The following is a 17767-nucleotide window of genomic DNA, read 5'->3' on the forward strand; positions in this document are numbered from 1 at the left end:
GTAATATCAAAATACTGATCCAAATGTTTATAATATATTAACAAATATTTTTACATTAACATTATCTACAAATATTTACTTACCGTAGTTTTTGTTTTATGTACACAAAGATTATGCAGTAAAATGAAAAAAATTGAGACTGAGTAGTCTCCAAATCGTTGCCTGACATATCTTTGCTTGTCAACACTACCAGTTCATGATATGATCACCATTAGAATCACTTGAGTGGTTGTGATCTTTTGATAGATAACGACATCCCACAACTGTTTAACGAAGATGGAATTCATTTTGAACCTGAGCTAAGAGTTTCGATCAACTTTGCCGGAAATGTAATGAACAACTGCTTTTGGATTGCTAACATCCTCTTGTAGCAAAATATCCACAGCATCTCTCCATTGACGGATGCTGATGCAGGAACTCTGCAGAAGAAAAGCATGTTTCCGAAATTCAACTATTTAACCTGTGATGTAAATTAAGTGTTTAAGGAAAAGATTTCTCAGAACAGAGTCCAGTTTTGAGTCAGAATGTAATATATTAGATTTATGATTAGAAATATTATTTTACCTGTTCAAGCGCTGAGCAATCTTTTCCACGGGTTAAGTAGTGACTTTTCCAAAACTTTAGTAATGATCTAAAATTTAACAAGTTCCACATTTCTCATAAATCTGACGATGCTTTATAAAAAGAAAAGAATGAGTTTTCTTACCTTAAATTGTCGAGTATAAACCCAGGCTTTTTCAGAGCAGCTTCTTCACTTCGAAACGCTTTGAGATAAAGCGGAAGATATCCTTTGTCCAAGGCGAACATGAGAAATACCAGAGCAGTATTTAAACAACTGACATTCTCCTGCAGAGAAAATATATCCTCGGTCGTTATGAGATCATTACGAGGCACTTTTACGTGAAACATTTGAAGAACTTTGATGTTGCAAAGTCTAAACTTTAAAATTCTTACCTGTGTTAATGTCTCAACAGAGACGGACATAATAAGCTTATGGAGCAAGTAGACACGTTGCTTCCAGTTTGATACCATGGCTATTAGGCGATATGTCAAACCTAATACAATAGATATGGATCAAATATATACTTAGTCCTAATTACTTGGTCTTCTGATATCACAATATGTGTCACTGGACTTACGTGAAGAAAACTCCTGACGCGATGCGAAATGTTCATTGGACAAAATCAAACATCTCATGAACATATTTGAGTCAACAACATTGCTTGTCATTACCAAAATAAATTTGTCAAACTAGAAAAGGCAGGATAATGTTGGGATTTTATTCACCTACCTTCACAAAATGTGTTGACAAACAGGAATTAAAAAAAAGATTTACCTCAACCTCTGTAATTACTTCATTAAACTCTTTGAATGCAATGTAATTAAACTTCATTAATTCTCCTAGCAAATCAAAACTGCTCTGGAGAACTTCCTTGGTTTTCATCTCTTTTGAACAGATATGCTGAACAAGTAGTTTCAATAAGCCACGTTTGATGAGGAATATTTGATCTGCATACGAGGCTTTGCCTCGCAAGAAACCTTCAAGAGCTCGAGATAGCCAAAATCTAAAATGAAAGATGTACGATATTCTCAATACTAGCAAATGAACAATATATAAAATAAGCTACCTTTTTAAGAGTCCTTTTTGTAGAATATACCTTAAAGATGAGTGCTGTGGTACATTCCTCAATACATCCAAAGTCTTTGTCAGCAACCCTTGTTCCCCTTCACAACACTGAAATCTGTCACAGTTTCTGATTGTTTCAGGAACTTCAAGTTTATTTTGTTCTGAGAGATTATAGAAAATAGTTGTAAAGAATGTCATGTAAGCAAAATAATGTACACAGAGTTGAATTATGAAAGTATGTTTTCTTGTTTTAGGATCTCATTTGTTCAGGTCAAAGATAAGAATAACTTTATTCACCATAAATTCCTTTCAATTCCTGTTGTTCTTCTGGAGTCAATAGCAGATATTTTTTGCTAAAAAAGCCCAAGAAGTTTGAATGTAAATGTCAAAATTATACAGAAATGAGATTATTTGTGTTTATTTTTCTGGTAACTTACTCATGGTGATCACAAAAACTATGGAGTAAGCGAAGAAACTGGATCTTCAGAGCAGATTCCTATTAAAGAAAAACATATGGAATAAGATTAGCTGGGATATTAATTGCTGCAAATTGCTTCAAAAATAGAACTAAAAGACTGACACTAACAGTTACTAATACAAAAATGGTCATGTATAGAATTTTGTGTTCACTAGAAATTGACTTCTGAGTTCGAATCGGTAAAGGACAAAATATCTGTGGTGTGTACAGAATTTATGCTTAGTAGAATAAAATCTGGAACTTACCTGTGCACAATGACAATCTTCACTTTCAGATATTTCTCTATAAATTGATATAGAAGTGAAAAATTGTTACATTGAGCAATAAAAACACATTTCCAGCTTTACAAACCTCTCATCAGTCCAATTCAGCTCATCAAAAAATATACAAAGTTTAGGGATCAAACGGAGAGAAGCAAGTTTTTCTTGGACCTAATAAATGAAAGGGTTAGGTAAATATAATGCTGAATATATGATGAAATTAATAGTATTATGAAACTTTACTCACTGAAGTTTTAAATGTTCCTGTGAGAAGAACACATAAAACAAACAACGCTTCGACTTTCAACATTATATCTTGGAAAAATTTGAGGGATAAGGAAAAATATGGAGAATGCAAAATTGAGGCCCCATCATCTAAAAAGATAACAAAGTCTAGCCTAGGGAAATTATCTATTAATTATCGAAATGTCCATCCAATGAAATATATATCCATTGAAACTGCAATGTTGCAAGACTTACCTCTATCAGTAATATCTTCCAATACACCACTGAAAAACGATGTCAACTGCTGCAAACGTGTTGCACCAAGAACAAATGGTGAAGATTTATCTACAAGAATATTTTCACTTAACAAAGCAGGTTTCACAGCAATTATATAAGTACAACAAAAACAAACATACCTATTGATTCACTTGCTAGAGTGCAGACTCTAGGCAAAAATTCTGTGATGGAAAGTAAAATCTTTTGGTTGTTGTCAGCAATATCAGCTTGTTCTTGGAGCCTCTTATTTGTATCTTGATTCAGTACTAATTACATAGAAATGACAATAACGAAAGGCAGTTTAAAAAATGACAATTATGCATAACAGACTAAAAACAATAGATCTTCTCATGCAGGCACAAGAGAGTAAAAAAGTATTAAAAATTTACATGTATTTCTGTCTTCACATGTCTCAGTTGCATCAGTAAGGACAAAGTATAAAACACGACAGAAATTTGCCAGTTGATGGTCATTCATTTGGGAAACAAGTTGAGGTAAATTATCGACTTGCTGTAGAGAAAGCATGCTGCTTCGAGTTCGAAGGATGTCATCTAACAGATGTGATGCATATCTTGAAAATCAAAGAAAAGACTAAGTATAATATATGTGATAACTTTAAATACAAATGCTTTAATATCCAATACAGTAGTACTTACACATATGTTTCTTTTTGTTTCAGAAATGAAAACAACTGGTTGACCAAGTGATCATTGAATCCAAGAATCCTTGCAACACTTGGGTTCTAACAGAATAATACACACATTGTTTCAATTCCTAAAGCTATAACAGTACACTCATTGATGGCAATAAAATGAGACAATGATATAAGAACTTACATAACAGTTCACATTGTGCAATAGATCAAGAGTAGTTGAATATAGATTTTGAAGTACTTCATCTAAAATTGCAGAGGTAAGAGTCTCATTACACTGATTACAAGAAATATGAACTTATTATAGAAACAGATACGTAAATTTAGTTTCATGCCAGTTAATAAAAAAACAAAACATTCTCACTGCTATAGCAAATACTCTTTATTTTATTATTCCAGGAACTAACCAGTTGGTTTTGACTTCAGGTGACCAAAACCATACACATCTTCATAACAAAGTATTCTGATTAAAATCTAAAGCAAGAAAAAGAGTTTTGGCCTGGTTTTTACATCAACAAACTCTTGTTCCCACTATTGCATACTGGCATGAGGTTCACTTTTTATGCCAGTTTTGGAGCATCTGACCTCCAATGTTAACCTTGTGGTGAAATTTGGTGGTAATTAGTAAATGCCTGGATGAATGCACAGAGTTCTCTAATTATAATATCTGACAGGACATGAAAATGGGTACAATGCAGTGTTGCTGCAATGCACATTAGATCCATATAGAGATACCCCCATTCCACCCCTTCACATTAATTGCAAGCACATCTTAATACCAGATAGAACAGCTATAGTCATCACTGGAAACATTACATTCAAAAGGCTAAATCTTGGTTGGTTTTCAATAAAAAAAATCCAAGCTGCATTAATGAAATATTTAAAGCGGAAAATTATGCATGGCATGTTATGTTGGCGACATGTCTAGACCGCAACTCTACTTGCTGAGGATAACCGCAAATAATGAGGTCGCTAACCAACGCTTACGTTGTCATAATATGTCGAAAAATGGCCTAGAAAGATGAAACAAAATCCTAATATAGACATGCAACTGAAAGGCTGAAAGCTGTCGTAAATTTAAAAATACCACAATGTTATAACTTTAGTTTTCTTAATACGTCAAAATAGGAAATTGTACCATAGTTGTGCTTCATTTGTTCTAAAGTACTAGCTCTTGCACGATACCTCAGGTCCAGAGAAGTCATTTATAATTGTGCATATATCTCTTAGTTGACTTGTTTCTTCAGGGCCTGCTTTGTCGAACAAAACTTGTGCTATACCCTATTCAACAATCATAAACATGGAAATAAAGGTACTATCCACGATTCCACGGAATATAGCCGTAATATATCAAGCAAGATTATGGCATAATACAGCTTACGTGTACAACAGAAATCGCTTCATATTTCAGTCTGCCTTTTGGAATAAACTTACCTTTATAATTTCTGAACAACGCTCTACATCAAAATTCTGTACCGTACAGCACTTTTCAAGATTCGTTAGCCGTTTCGGGATTCCATGAAGATTGAGGCGTTTGTCAAGCAGCTCAAAGAAAGCCGGGTTTATCTATTAAATGAGAAATATATTTCAACAACAGAAAGCTAATGTAGTGTGGAATTAAATTATTTTACCCAGGTAGTGTTATCACGAAAGGATGTTGTCTATTTCTGGTGATTTGCTGGAAATGTACGAAAGATGAGGTCACCTTAAACACATTGAAACGATGTCCATTTTCTTTGGATTGCACAACAGCATGTAAAATATTTCTTGATTTACAACGTCTTGACATCGTGTGGAGATGGATAGTGTATATTTTTAAGGATGAAATAAAACACGATCTTCACAGACACACAAATCATTTGTGGCTTGCATTGTCGCTAAACTTGCGTTTTTGCTTCGGTCATTTCGGTGTTCCATCTTCTAGCCACAACAAAACTTCCGCTCGTACCTTCACCCAATCAAATTGAGTAATACGTCTTAATTCCATGGATCAGCCAATCAGCACCGTCGATAGAATGATTATATACGCAAGTGGGGATCAATCATTGTTGCGGTTTTTGCATTGTTCGCTTTTTTGCAAACATACTGCGTGCAGCAGCTATAAAATTTCACTCTGGGTCTTGAAAATGTTTAAAAAACATCAGAATGTCGCCCTTAGTGTTGATGCATTTTGTAATGACTTATAATACCTGATATTTCATTGATTTTTAGCTTCGCGCACTACATATATATATTGGCCCTCAGGAAACTTGTGGTATTGGCAGTCATTTTGTAAAGAACCGAAATATATATCCGTTTTACTTTAAATACAATAGCTATGCTTGCTTTAAATAAGTGAACTCATCAAAATACATAATTAAAATAAAGCTGTTTAAATTTTTTAACCAAAGGATGTTACTTTTTTATTGCGCAACCTTCCTTTGTGCTGCGTCTTGCTATACCGTGCTTGAATGCGCCACCCGATTGTTCATTTCATATGGGGAAGTGGGAAATTGTGTGAATTTAGCGCAAATTTCAAAGATATAATAAAACCGCAAATGGCACACGAAATTTGATAAACGTAACATTAGAAAAATTTGCATCACAAAAGCTTGAAGTTTTATCTGCTTATCTAACAGTATGTCACGTATTCTGACGCTAAATTCTGGAAGGTGGTTGGTTTGATGCAACATCTTTTTGGAAAATGAAAAAACAAGTCATTTGTACAAACAAATGAACAAGATAGTCTGCGGTAGTGCAGCTGAATTATTCAAAACATCTTGACGTTTTTGGGTAAGCGAGAACAAAGAAACATTGAAATTATCGTATTAAACCACAACAGGAGATAAAAGGAATATTCTAGAAGATGCGGTCCTGTGTCCTGTGCGGTGTTAACCTACGGCTATAAACATCTGCCCGCGCAACAAGTAAGTGTAAAAAATGACCTTAGAAAGAAGTTAATCCGTGAAACAGTTTCTGGATTGAAGTAAGTCATGTGTGGAATGTTTCAAACATTTACCACAATGCAACCTTTAATGTCATTGACGCCACAAACAGTGCCACTAATTGGTACATAAAGATCTTCCGCTATGAAAATACCGTAACAACATCGAATAGCGAGTTTCAGCATTGCGTGCGCGCTTTCAGGAACTGGCATATGATGGTCATTCTAAATATATAACCATGGATAGTTAAAAGACTGTGATTTTATTATCCATAACAGAAACTTCTGTATTTTCCCAAATCATCAACCTGCAGATATGTAACACGAGAATTTTTTTATTACAATGTACGTAAATAATACATAATATCACCATGAAAGTGTCCTTTATACAAATACAATAAATCCAACAATGTTGAATTTCTCCAGTAACCATACAGTAACTTTCCAGTTTTAAACCACCATGTTTCCGAATGGCGAGAGGGGATATAAAATAAGTATTCTATGTACATTCTGAAATAATTGTAAAATAAATCACTTTTTGCCATTTATCCTTTTCAGTTTTTTATTGCCAATGTTGAATTTTCATGCCTAGAATGTGAGAGAATAACTTTACTTGTCAGTATATTAGGGATATGTGTATCAGTACATTTGGTAGAAAAAACCTTACCTTTGTTTTATTTTGTTGCACAGGTAAGTACAGCTTAAACTCTGCTGGTAATTCATCTTCTGAATATAGTCTATCTGAGAAGTATACTCGACGAATGCGGCAGTTAGCATGGATCTAAAAATGACATGTAGATAAATACACCTTGTCCATATGATCTCACAGCATAGAATAAATCTAGCTCTATTATAGTAATTGCAAAACTGTGTTTAAAAATTGCTAGAAACATATTAGAGTATTCAGATTAGCCTTCAATGTTCTAGCTCATCACTACATTGTGGACAGACTGCATCAAGCAGAACCTGTCTACTATATTATGATGCATAACCCAAAGCCTGGTTAGCAAGACCTACCTGTACTCTTAATGTCTCAATATAGTTAGTGCCATATGCTCTTCTCGTGAAATCTGACAAGTTAAACTAAAAAAAACAATGGAGATGACTGACCTTCTCAAATAAAAAACATAAAAATTACTATTTACCCTCCCCTCCCTTATTGATATTTTATTGCTCAACAATATGGCCACATATAAGATATATAAAACTTTCATTATGACATGACCTTTCCTCAATAATTCTCATCTTCAGAACAAATAAACACAGTTTTTAATCTAAATATTATTCTTAACTCGCTAAGTTTGCAATAGCGGGCTACAAAAAAGCGCGGGAATATATCGGGCGGGAGTACAAAATACAACAAATTATTATGTAGGTGTGGCATCCAATATATTAACAAAACAACATATTCAATTATTACTTGTATTTGATTCCAACCATCGTCCAATCTCATCGGCATCGTGCATATGAAAGGTTTCACCCGTGTTGTTGACTGGTAATTTGATGCTCTGAAGCGCCGTCGGACATTTTTGTCGTCGAGAACCTAACATGTCAACAAAGCATATCTAAGCAACCCGGGACCATTTAGTACAATTAATCCCCTTGCATACACTTTCCCCATTTTGCCTTCACAAGAAATGTCAAAATCCATCTTTAACATTACCTGTACTTCAAACGTAAAATATTTCTTGAGATTTTTAATAATCATGACTAGAAATGGTAGTTTGATAGCGAGAGTTTTATTTGCCTCGGCAGGACACGTTATAAATGTCGTGCTACAAAATGAAAGAAAATCCATAGAAATATATGAACTAAAAGGATTTCAAATGTACTTTACTTCAAAAGGAATATTTTAAGGGTAAAGCAAGAAAAACAAGAGTACTGTCTATGATCATACTTTCAATGGAAAGAATGGATAAATCTTCAAAAAGTTGCGGAAGAAATCCTTTTGACATACCTAACATTTGTTCCAACAATTTCTAAAACTAAAGACTGTATATCATTGTCTGTTATCCTCTTTATATGCCCATTTCGAACCTAGCATATATTACATATAAGGGTTAGATATGAACACATTTACAGAAGGAAATACAAATCAACAAAACAGTTTGTGAAGACTTCTATTTGAAAGCGTGGACATTGGAGTATTCAGTCTGGTCAGAATAAACCTACCTTTTTCTCCCAAATTTGAAGTGGTTTACTGCCAATGCTATATAGGATGGACAGAAATCCTGATTGGAAAGTATTCTTAAACATCTTTGATTGCAGTTAAGCAGGAATAAGTGTTTGAGTTTAGTGTTTATCCACTGCTCAACTCTGTTTCCTTGTAAACTGTTGTGATGATGAATGAGTGAGTTTGAGTTTCTAGGTCACGCTGTTTGCACTCGCCGTTGCTAAGCAATCAATTGAGCCCGCAAATTACGAACGCTTGCCGCTTGAAATGCTAATTAGCCGCGCGCAATTAATAGATTAGGAAAAAAATTAAATTAATAGATTGTTTATTTTGTTTACACCGTGTCCGTGTGGCCGTTAGACGACTGACTTGGCAACATATCGACGTTTAAAAACAATGCCGGTTAAGCAAGATGATAACCCGCAGTATATATTTAATAACATAATTATGAAACTGTCAGCAGTGACATAAAATCAAATTATTAAAAGAAAACATCACAGACTTTCCAGATCACACCCATAGACTAAAAAGCATCACGATGCTTATCAACCAGGTGACCAAGCAAATGAAAAATGCTAGCATTTCTTTGAAGTCACCAACACTGGTTTGTTCATATTTATTTTATTGGTAGTTAGTTTTCTCTATGTGATGATGACCCTGCACACTAACTGCATACATGTATGCGTAAATCAAGTTGGACTTCTGGTTTGTCACTGTCAAACCACACCAGGTACATTTACTTCATTTGTTACCATTTTATTCACAAAAGGAAAAATAATTATGTACAATAATATATGTACAACATCTGTATATATATGAACTCAGGCGTGGTGCTACGCTTGCATGATGTGAATCTTTTTATTCAGCACAGCCTTCTCCAGACATTGTCAATCCAGCTCTATATTTTTTGAGCTTCTTGTCTTTCATTGCTGTACCATGATTCCATTGAATTGTGCGTCTGGATTTGTTTCCAGGTCTTTCTGTATGTATTCAGGGCCATCTGTCAATTTACAAAGGTTGCATACATTATACAACAGATATCTTATAATTCAGCAATACAACCCATAATATTACCTCAGCTATTTCAACCTTTCTCTCCCACATTCTTACAGTCTTGTTCAGTTCATAATGACTTGCTCGTTCTTTAACATAGTCCAGCACCTAAATAAATAGAATATGCCATTTTTACATTTGTAAGATCTTCAACAGACAAGAAAGTCTGCCTATAAATTTTTACAGTTTATTAGAGCAAATCATTTTATAAGCTACAAATCAATGAAATATTCTAACCTCAGGTACTCTGTAGTCACTTAATTGTTGTCTTCTTTTTTGATTGAGCTCTAATGCTTTTACTCTTTCCTAAAAAGAATTGTATACAAGTTTAAATTGCTGGTTGAGGCAAAAAATCTATTAACCTTCACCATGAAAAGCCATTTACCTTTTCAACTAGTCTTGTTTCTGCATCAATCCTTAATGAAAGTTCAGTTCTTGAGGAAATTTCTTGTTTTAATTGTGCTGATTCAACAGTCAAAGTGTGCAATTTTTTCTAAAAAACATATCCTCAGTCATGTATCTCAAAATATCACAGAAGTTGAGAGACACAGATCCTTGCACAAACCTTGTAAGTATTTAAAACTTGCAGCACATTTCCTGTCATGAGTTTTAACCTTAACAAATCTTTATTTCTGTCATCAATTTTTTCAAGATATTGTTGATTTTCAATCTTTAGCTGATTAAAATCAACTTCATGCAAAACTTCACCCATCTCTTCTTTCTAAAACAAGTCATTTATATTTGTTAAGATGACACTAAAGCATTTTAGCCAAATTATCACAATAAGAATGGTATTGATAACACATACTTGCTTAAGCTGCATTTGCAGCTTCTTTTTTTGAACTCTGAATGTTGAGTTTTTTAAACGGAGTTTTTCTATCAGTGTATCCTGTGTAAATGAACAGTGATTCACAGTCAGCGGCATTTTTATTTATGTATATGTATCTCTAGCTGCCACATCACTTACTCTACTCCGGATTTTGTCCTCAAAATATCTCACAACTTTTTCTGCAATGATCTTACTAGTTCTCTGAAAATGGCAAAAAGAATAAATAAAAGTTGATAAAGTATTGAATATTTGGCTCTTGGAAAATTATAGGCAGCGAGGAAGACAATTTGTAGTGCTTACAGCATTCACAGATCCTTGAATAATATCTCGATTAAATTCATATGAAGCTTTCTTAGTTTCAGCAATTTGAATGTCAGCTTCCTCCATGATAGCCTGGAATGAATAATTGCAAAAATAAGAATGTTGTACATATCAGCACCATTCATTAGATGCTACTTTACTGCACTTACCTTATAATTATCTAGAATTCTTTCAGATTCATCTTTTAGCTTTTCAATTTCTTCTTTTAGTTCTTCAAGCTCTCTCTGGGCAATGTCACATTTCTGTTCAGCAGAAAGCTTCAAATTTCTACAAGTGTTAAAACCATTATACTTTAGTTTAGGATATAATCAGACTCCACTTCACTTTAATTAATATAATTTAATTATACCTATCAACAGATTGTCCTCTTGATCGAGTTCGTTTTCTCAAGGTTCTTGAAGTTGTCTGTTCTTGAACTGCTTGAACTAACATAGTGCCTAGTTGAAATAAAAATTATTTTTATTTATTTTTATATATACATAATGCAAAATTTCATTTGGCAAACAGCTGAACTAAATTCATACCTGTGCCTGTACTATCTTTTGTATCAACCCTTTTCAAATATTTCTCAAACATGTTAGTCTCATTTTTCAGCACACTATTAGCTTGCCTATAAATAAAAGAAGACATAATTTTTACACACTTTGCATGATAAATAATGAGGATAAATTCAACACAGAAGGGCACAAATATGCTTGTACAATAACTTACAGTGTCTCCTCTACAAGATTATATAATTCTTCGTCCGTTAATTCTTCAATACGGTCTTCATTTTGATCAATTGAGCTACTAACATCGACATCTGAGACCGCCATCTTGTTTTCTTCTTCGTGTTGTTGTCGTGTGTAAGTGTAACCATGACAACCATCACTTCCACTATCCTCGAGCCCAGTCTATATTTACTAAAAGTGGCGCGAACGTCCGAAATACGATTAACGATCACAATCACTTCAAAAATCGAAGTAATTTTTTCTTTGGAATCCTTTGGAAAACGAAGGCATCCGTCCATTAAAATGAAACTCGTTCAGTGAGTAGATATTCTGTTACCATATGCAGCCAGCTGTAACCTTTTAGTGTAATATATATTGCGAAAGTCGTTAAAAAGTATAGTGCTAAATTCAGGTAGTGTATACGGTATAGATAGTGTCTGGTAAGCATGTGAGTGAAGTTTTTTGTATATTTGTAGGTTTTTGATGAAATTGAGTCATGAAACCGTAACTATTGAACTGAAGAATGGCACAGTGATTCATGGCACGATTGCAGGTAAGTCTGCTCTGCATATTAAATTACTGTATAGTTGCAAGTTCCAAATTATTCAAAATTGTGAATGATTAATGCACCTTGGTAGGAATTAGCAATCACATAATCCTTTCATGTACCATAGCAGATTACTAACACCTTGTTTCAAAGTTTGCTTTTGTTATTAAGGTGTTGACATGAGTATGAACACTCATTTAAAGACAGTGAAGATGACAATCAAGAACAAAGATCCTGTACAACTGGACAGCTTAAGTATTCGTGGTAACAACATTCGTTACTACATTCTACCTGAGAGTTTGCCAATCGATACTTTGTTGGTGGAAGAACCACCACGAGCCAAAGGAAGAAAGAGAGAAGCAATGGCACTTGGCAGGGGGAGAGGCAGGGGACGTGGACGCGGCAGAGGTGGCCCAAGAGGACGTGGAAGAGGCAGAAGATAGAACACTGGACTTGGTTCTTATACTGTGCTGTGTGCAGCCAGACTTATATAGGATTTCCTATATTAATTGCTGCTCTTACATTGTGATATAAACAGGATTTATTCAGAAACATTGACTGTGATTACATTGTACATCTTGTTTGGTATTGAAATGAGTTCATCTAAGTCATGGTTTGTAGCTAGATAATGCATGGAATATTGATAATGTTAACCTCATCAATATGTAAATATTAAAACTCTTCACATTCTTATAAAAATACAAAAAAGACAAACTATTTAGTCACATAGCAGAGTTGGTTATTTGCATGCACCAAGGGAACACTGGATGATATTTTTATACAGTTATTCAACAATGCAACTAACAGCAATTTGTTGACCACTTCTCATTATGTCCCACCTTGACAAACATAGGTTTATCTTCTATTAACACATTGTCTAATATGGATGATGTCTTTTATTCCACTTTGGTTTCTTAGCCAAGTCTGGGTTGTATTGTGAGTAGTAGCTAGATGAGATACAATGATAATAATCAATTTCATGGAATAGACCTGTCAGAAAAAAGACAAAACAGAAAATATAGTATGTCTTAGCTAGGCTTCAATTTTTCCTAAAGGAATAATATAAGAAATTATCACCTGTCTTTGTATGGGTCATCCTCCATCTGGTTGGATTTTCCTTCCTTTTTGTCTTTAATTAGTTTTTCAGCTCGCAACCTTTCTGATTTTTCTCTCTGAAGTCTTTCTTCCCTCAAATCTGCCAGTGTCTTTTTTTTGGACTTGACTCTCTCCTAAATGTTGATTTAAAAATCCAGGTTAAAACAAGACAGTCTCATGCACGTTGAACAGCTTGGGATACTCATTGTGGCTGACCTTGTGTTTTTTCTTTTCTTTCCTTTGTTTCTTCTCAGATCTACTTTGTTTCCTTTGGTCCAAGAAACTATTCATCTTGATTAAAGGATCCAGCTTGTTTTTTTTGTCAACATCTTGACTGCCATAAACACAAATAAAAGCTTAAAGATCACCATCACAAATAATTCATTTTATATTGTAATGGCTCGAACATTTACCTTTGTTCTTCTTTTTTCTCATTCTTCTGAAGATACCAAGGTTTGGGGTCTGGAATAAAAAAAAAATTCCAATATATAAATGCTTTAACTGAATGAAGAAAGATAGGATTTTAAAACAAACAAAAACCACTAACCTTCACTGGTGCTTTGACCAAGATACTTCAATATTCCCAGTGCTTTTTCTTTCTTCTCTTGCTCAGCTTTTTTTTCAGCTTCATATTCTATATTTGTTGTTGCACCCTGAAACAGATATTTTGATGTGTTTCATTTAGCAGGTGGTGAACAATGGCCAGTATTCACCCAGGAATCTCCTACATACTGCTTACCCCAGAGCTTGTTTCTTGCTCAGTGAATAGGTTGATATGTCTTGGTTCATTATAAGATACTAATGACGTAGATACTGAACTCTCTATAGAACTGGATTCACCGAAGTCATTCTTTACTCTATCACGTAACAATTTCGTTCTTGATTCCTGTTCCTGAAAAGGCAGAGACCAAAATTTAGATAACAATGTTTAATTATACTGTTTGATGCTTGAAAAATCCTTACGGCCAAAGCTGCTCTTTTTGCAAGTTTTTCCTCTTCTAATCTGGCATTCTCTTCATCTCGACGAACCCTGGCAATGTTATCTTTGTTTCTAACATGCCAACTGAAAAAGCAGAAAATCTGTTAGCCTTGACATGTTTATAAATTGATGGTGAAATTAGGAAGAAAATGTACCTCTTTTTTGGCAAAATATTCATTGCAAATACGACCTAAGAAGAAGATTAGGCAATTTGGTGGTCTAAACATATGCCCAAAAAAAACACAACAGACTATTTACAGTTAAACCAGGACAAAATAATTGCAATAGTTAAAAAAATAATTGCACATGGTAAAAATGTTCAAAGCTGTGCATGTTGGTTGACTAACTTGACTTGGTAAAAAGAAAATGTATCTGTTTCAAATCATATTATTAGTATAAAACTTACCTATAAAATCAACCGTTAAATCATATTTTTTCCAAACAATTACAACTTATTAGTACGTTTTCCACTGTCACTGAAATCCAACCAGCATTGTTTATACTTCCAACGTATATGATTTACCGAAGTTTATGTTCGGAAAATATCGTAATGAGGTCGTAAAAGCTCGGAGAAGAATTAATTTGAAACATAAGAACAGTATTTTAATACATAACATTGTGAAAACTTACAGTATACTAATACAAAATGACACAGATTTCCACAGCTATTTCGGATTTTGTTTTGAGTGTTGTATCATTTTACTGTGCTGGTGTTTTATCGCGACGTTATATTTATGCAGCAATTGGGATGTCGATCATAGGATTTGCTGCAGGAGTTGGGACAATAAGATTTTTTAATATTGTATCAATACAGCATCAAAATTCTGTCGTTTCTCTACATATGAAACTGTCTTGGTTTGCAGCCATTATAGGTGTGTAAGTTAATATTTAACTAAAATGATTTAATATTTAGGGTGATTTAAAACATTGGAATAGTACCCATTTCTTACAGCACTTTTCCACACACCAGAAATGCTTCTGTAAGCAGATGAAATGTCTATGCATGCACACCAAGGATTGCATTGGTATGCAGATGCAAGCTGAATAAACCTCACGTACACTAAAGGTCCTCACAGCTAAGTAGTGTACGTACACAGAACGCACTCTGACATATGCCCCAGCTAACACAATATATAAGCAACTGGACATCTGCCTCTAACCCTGACCCTGGATCCTACCAGAAGCCTATTGTTGATTTTATCCTTCATAGGAATCCCATTAATAGCAGCATCATTTTCAATCAAGTACAGATCAAGCTATGGTTCTGAACTTCACATTGTTAGTGGTATAGCAGGGATTATTTTTTCAATTCTCTTGCCAAGATCCAAAAATGCATGTACACATTTTGCATCAACATTAGCAATACTTAGCATTTTATTTCAAAGTTTTCATGCTAAGAATGTACTGGGTATGGCAGGAAGTGTTTTGTATACAGTGGCAAGCATAGTTGTTGGTACATCTGGACATTTCATGGGTTATCTTTGTATAGACATATTTCATTACTTTTTAGTTGCTGCAAATATTGTTTTTGTAAAAGCATTGCAATAATTGATATTTACTGTAAATTTACTTAGAAGTTTGCATGTACACCAAATGCTATTTTTGCTTGAATCTCACTCAAGTAATGTACTAAGAAATTTAGTAATACAAACACTCAACAATTGTTTTCTTCAAATATTCTCTGTATTTTAATAAATACTCTGAATTCTCAACATAAAATATAAACCTTAATATTATAAAGTAATAAATATGTATTGATCACATCTCCTTTATAATAAAATAACTTATGATAATTTTTACATCTTTGTACATCTTACACCCTTGAGACTATGTTTTGCCCAAGAACATAATCAACCTGAGAGGCAAGACTCTTGCAGCGAGCAACTTATTTATATCAATATCATGTGAAACAGGCAAGTTTTGTTCCAGTGATTCTTGACTGTCATGCGTAAATTCATGTTGAAAGATCATCGGACTTGTATCCAGATCTCCGTAAGGACTTCGTACAAATATAAACTTGATGAAAATGCTGCATTTTGTTGTCAAAATCAACTGAAAAGTGAATCCTCGTCTTAGGCTCTTCTCATTGCCAACAACTTGAGATCTGACAATCCAATCCTTGGAAAATGATGTGAATCGATTGCTTTCATAGAATAGTTCTGGAATGAAGTCATCTGTCCTTCTTGGTCTGAGCTGTAAATCTGAGAGAGTATATTATTATTACACAGTAAATTATTGCAGTATGAAAGTGGCATAATTTTCTCATACCGTGTATCGATGTTCTGCCGTATGAAAACAATGCAAATACCGACTGATATAAGTTCAGTTTTGTCTCCTCCTCAGTGGAAGATTTTTCCAGATCTTCCATTATCTCCAAACCAGTTTTTCTTGCTTGGGCACATCTTTCTTCGTGATCTGCCCGGGTCCGTAATGTCCCCTGCCAGTGACAACCAATTTTCTCATACTTGCACATAACTAACCTGATAACATAAAAAATTGAAAAGTCTTTCTTCTGACAGACAAAGAGGAATCAATACAAGATTGGCATCTTACCTCTCAAAGCACAAGTGCTTCTCATGTTTTGTAATACTACAGCGAGGTATATCACAATGACAAAACTTGCATTTAGTTGGAAGCTCCGACACGGCCTTCTCTACAGCCAAGTTTCGCATACACAATGACTCTGTGATCTCTATGCGACAGTTTGGACATGTTGGCATTTCATTCTTTAATCTACCATCTGCCAAAAGGTGGTTTAAACAGCCTGCACACATGAGATGACCGTTTGGACACTAAATGGATTTAATGGGAATGGGTTATAGGTACCCCTATGGTGTTGATAAACATCACATGACACTGGGTGTGCCCTATTCATGTCTAAAATATGGACATTTGTTATTGATATTTTTTGGCAAAAATATATCACTGAAAACAAATAGTTCACAAAAGATTTCACAATAATATATTGCATTAGATTGTGTTATGATATATTGCAATATAAGTCAACTGCTGATGTAATCAATTCTGTAAAAAATTGCTGTAGTCTATTTCTAAATTCTACACTACAAAAAAATACACTAAACGGTAACATTCACAATTAGTACCTGAAAAATGGTGCTGAAAGGCAGGTCTAGGCATACAGTACAACACAACACGGTGGATAAACGTTTTTCTAGTTTCATCGTTGATGTGTCGGCCAAAGAACATTCTCCATCGTCACTTTGACTGACATAACTTTGTTTTAAACAAAGTTTCTTAGATGCTGGTTCATCTTCATTACTGTCCATAGATGCATTTTCGCCTTCTTCAACAGTATGAGAGGAAACGTTCTCCAAATTTGACTCCATGGTTTTGAAATTTATAGTATTTGAAGCAAATGCCAAGGAGTTGTTTTGGTCCAATTTTTGGATGACGTTATGTTGACAAATTTGACCAATCACAATGCACGTCCACGGACATCATGTGACGAAAGGTCAAAGGTGCATGTGACATAACAGGCGCAATAAATTCCGATCATTTCTCAACTTTCTAGAGCGATCCAAATTACCTAGGCTGCCAGTATTGCCAAAGATATATATTGTTCATACGTATGTGCAGTTCGTGTGCGCTTATAAAAAAC

The 17767-nt window shown here is 34.3% G+C and overlaps 7 protein-coding genes across 7 annotated transcripts; 2 read left to right on the top strand and 5 right to left on the bottom strand.

Moving 5' to 3' along the window:
- Positions 1-10: 10 nt before the first annotated feature.
- LOC114532681 (short transient receptor potential channel 4-associated protein-like) lies at positions 11-5465 on the bottom strand. Its single transcript, XM_028554244.1, has 21 exons — positions 5224-5465; positions 4953-5084; positions 4704-4799; positions 3926-3992; positions 3703-3764; positions 3523-3608; positions 3256-3437; positions 3007-3132; positions 2846-2935; positions 2613-2740; positions 2457-2536; positions 2351-2387; positions 2065-2123; positions 1925-1980; positions 1659-1788; positions 1337-1565; positions 1140-1251; positions 955-1055; positions 707-846; positions 565-631; positions 11-419 (listed from the first exon to the last, which is right to left on the bottom strand). Exons 1-21 carry the CDS (start codon positions 5305-5307, stop codon positions 300-302), a joined length of 2184 nt encoding a protein of 727 aa, XP_028410045.1. The 5' UTR covers positions 5308-5465; the 3' UTR covers positions 11-299.
- Positions 5466-6702: 1237 nt separating this feature from the next.
- Positions 6703-8815, bottom strand: LOC114532691 (cilia- and flagella-associated protein 20). The gene is made up of 7 exons (XM_028554254.1): positions 8614-8815; positions 8399-8478; positions 8105-8216; positions 7862-7984; positions 7459-7524; positions 7109-7222; positions 6703-7029 (listed from the first exon to the last, which is right to left on the bottom strand). The coding sequence occupies exons 1-7, from the start codon at positions 8695-8697 to the stop codon at positions 7024-7026; spliced, it is 585 nt and encodes a 194-aa protein (XP_028410055.1). The 5' UTR covers positions 8698-8815; the 3' UTR covers positions 6703-7023.
- A 539-nt stretch (positions 8816-9354) lies between these two features.
- Positions 9355-11656, bottom strand: LOC114532684 (coiled-coil domain-containing protein 113-like). Its single transcript, XM_028554247.1, has 12 exons — positions 11529-11656; positions 11342-11427; positions 11167-11254; positions 10967-11084; positions 10797-10889; positions 10635-10697; positions 10476-10556; positions 10233-10388; positions 10053-10160; positions 9905-9973; positions 9689-9775; positions 9355-9614 (listed from the first exon to the last, which is right to left on the bottom strand). The coding sequence occupies exons 1-12, from the start codon at positions 11630-11632 to the stop codon at positions 9513-9515; spliced, it is 1155 nt and encodes a 384-aa protein (XP_028410048.1). The 5' UTR covers positions 11633-11656; the 3' UTR covers positions 9355-9512.
- Positions 11657-11659: 3 nt separating this feature from the next.
- On the top strand, positions 11660-12736 carry LOC114532693 (small nuclear ribonucleoprotein Sm D1-like). The gene is made up of 3 exons (XM_028554256.1): positions 11660-11844; positions 12004-12080; positions 12246-12736. The coding sequence occupies exons 1-3, from the start codon at positions 11675-11677 to the stop codon at positions 12515-12517; spliced, it is 519 nt and encodes a 172-aa protein (XP_028410057.1). The 5' UTR covers positions 11660-11674; the 3' UTR covers positions 12518-12736.
- Positions 12737-12878: 142 nt separating this feature from the next.
- LOC114532688 (leukocyte receptor cluster member 1 homolog) lies at positions 12879-14636 on the bottom strand. The gene is made up of 9 exons (XM_028554250.1): positions 14555-14636; positions 14304-14338; positions 14133-14232; positions 13909-14061; positions 13717-13822; positions 13583-13631; positions 13386-13503; positions 13152-13303; positions 12879-13021 (listed from the first exon to the last, which is right to left on the bottom strand). Exons 2-9 carry the CDS (start codon positions 14324-14326, stop codon positions 12952-12954), a joined length of 771 nt encoding a protein of 256 aa, XP_028410051.1. The 5' UTR covers positions 14327-14338; positions 14555-14636; the 3' UTR covers positions 12879-12951.
- Positions 14637-14773: 137 nt separating this feature from the next.
- On the top strand, positions 14774-15874 carry LOC114532692. The gene is made up of 2 exons (XM_028554255.1): positions 14774-15020; positions 15359-15874. The coding sequence occupies exons 1-2, from the start codon at positions 14795-14797 to the stop codon at positions 15694-15696; spliced, it is 564 nt and encodes a 187-aa protein (XP_028410056.1). The 5' UTR covers positions 14774-14794; the 3' UTR covers positions 15697-15874.
- Positions 15875-15877: 3 nt separating this feature from the next.
- Positions 15878-17515, bottom strand: LOC114532687 (cysteine and histidine-rich protein 1-like). The gene is made up of 4 exons (XM_028554249.1): positions 17253-17515; positions 16702-16940; positions 16417-16628; positions 15878-16349 (listed from the first exon to the last, which is right to left on the bottom strand). Exons 1-4 carry the CDS (start codon positions 17493-17495, stop codon positions 15976-15978), a joined length of 1068 nt encoding a protein of 355 aa, XP_028410050.1. The 5' UTR covers positions 17496-17515; the 3' UTR covers positions 15878-15975.
- Between the last annotated feature and the right edge of the window lie 252 nt (positions 17516-17767).

Source organism: Dendronephthya gigantea, unplaced genomic scaffold, assembly GCF_004324835.1.
Source record: "Dendronephthya gigantea isolate DGI-Jeju-01 unplaced genomic scaffold, DenGig_1.0 000080F, whole genome shotgun sequence".
Lineage (NCBI taxonomy): Eukaryota > Metazoa > Cnidaria > Anthozoa > Malacalcyonacea > Nephtheidae > Dendronephthya > Dendronephthya gigantea.

Excerpts from the sequence above, each read along its gene's own strand:
- LOC114532681 (XM_028554244.1), bottom strand. The coding sequence starts at position 5,307 with ATGTCAAGACGTTGTAAATCAAGAAATATTTTACATGCTGTTGTGCAA. Across the intron at positions 1,789-1,924 it reads GGAATTGAAAGGAATTTATG|AACAAAATAAACTTGAAGTT; the intron begins GTGAATAAAGTT and ends ATAATCTCTCAG. Across the intron at positions 632-706 it reads TTTATACTCGACAATTTAAG|ATCATTACTAAAGTTTTGGA; the intron begins GTAAGAAAACTC and ends GTTAAATTTTAG.
- LOC114532691 (XM_028554254.1), bottom strand. The coding sequence starts at position 8,697 with ATGTTTAAGAATACTTTCCAATCAGGATTTCTGTCCATCCTATATAGC. Across the intron at positions 8,479-8,613 it reads TTCAAATTTGGGAGAAAAAG|GTTCGAAATGGGCATATAAA; the intron begins GTAGGTTTATTC and ends AATATATGCTAG. Across the intron at positions 7,525-7,861 it reads ATGGTTGGAATCAAATACAA|TTTAACTTGTCAGATTTCAC; the intron begins GTAATAATTGAA and ends TGTTTTTTTTAG.
- LOC114532684 (XM_028554247.1), bottom strand. The coding sequence starts at position 11,632 with ATGGCGGTCTCAGATGTCGATGTTAGTAGCTCAATTGATCAAAATGAA. Across the intron at positions 11,428-11,528 it reads AATCTTGTAGAGGAGACACT|GCAAGCTAATAGTGTGCTGA; the intron begins GTAAGTTATTGT and ends TTTTATTTATAG. Across the intron at positions 10,698-10,796 it reads TTCAAGGATCTGTGAATGCT|AGAACTAGTAAGATCATTGC; the intron begins GTAAGCACTACA and ends TGCCATTTTCAG.
- LOC114532693 (XM_028554256.1), top strand. The coding sequence starts at position 11,675 with ATGACAACCATCACTTCCACTATCCTCGAGCCCAGTCTATATTTACTA. Across the intron at positions 11,845-12,003 it reads ATTAAAATGAAACTCGTTCA|GTTTTTGATGAAATTGAGTC; the intron begins GTGAGTAGATAT and ends GTATATTTGTAG. Across the intron at positions 12,081-12,245 it reads GATTCATGGCACGATTGCAG|GTGTTGACATGAGTATGAAC; the intron begins GTAAGTCTGCTC and ends TTTGTTATTAAG.
- LOC114532688 (XM_028554250.1), bottom strand. The coding sequence starts at position 14,326 with ATGAATATTTTGCCAAAAAAGAG. Across the intron at positions 13,632-13,716 it reads TGGTCAAAGCACCAGTGAAG|ACCCCAAACCTTGGTATCTT; the intron begins GTTAGTGGTTTT and ends TTTTTATTCCAG. Across the intron at positions 13,304-13,385 it reads AAGAAAAGAAAAAACACAAG|GAGAGAGTCAAGTCCAAAAA; the intron begins GTCAGCCACAAT and ends ATCAACATTTAG.
- LOC114532692 (XM_028554255.1), top strand. The coding sequence starts at position 14,795 with ATGACACAGATTTCCACAGCTATTTCGGATTTTGTTTTGAGTGTTGTA. Across the intron at positions 15,021-15,358 it reads TTGGTTTGCAGCCATTATAG|GAATCCCATTAATAGCAGCA; the intron begins GTGTGTAAGTTA and ends TATCCTTCATAG.
- LOC114532687 (XM_028554249.1), bottom strand. The coding sequence starts at position 17,495 with ATGGAGTCAAATTTGGAGAACGTTTCCTCTCATACTGTTGAAGAAGGC. Across the intron at positions 16,941-17,252 it reads CTTTCAGCACCATTTTTCAG|TGTCCAAACGGTCATCTCAT; the intron begins GTACTAATTGTG and ends AAATCCATTTAG. Across the intron at positions 16,350-16,416 it reads CGGCAGAACATCGATACACG|ATTTACAGCTCAGACCAAGA; the intron begins GTATGAGAAAAT and ends ATACTCTCTCAG.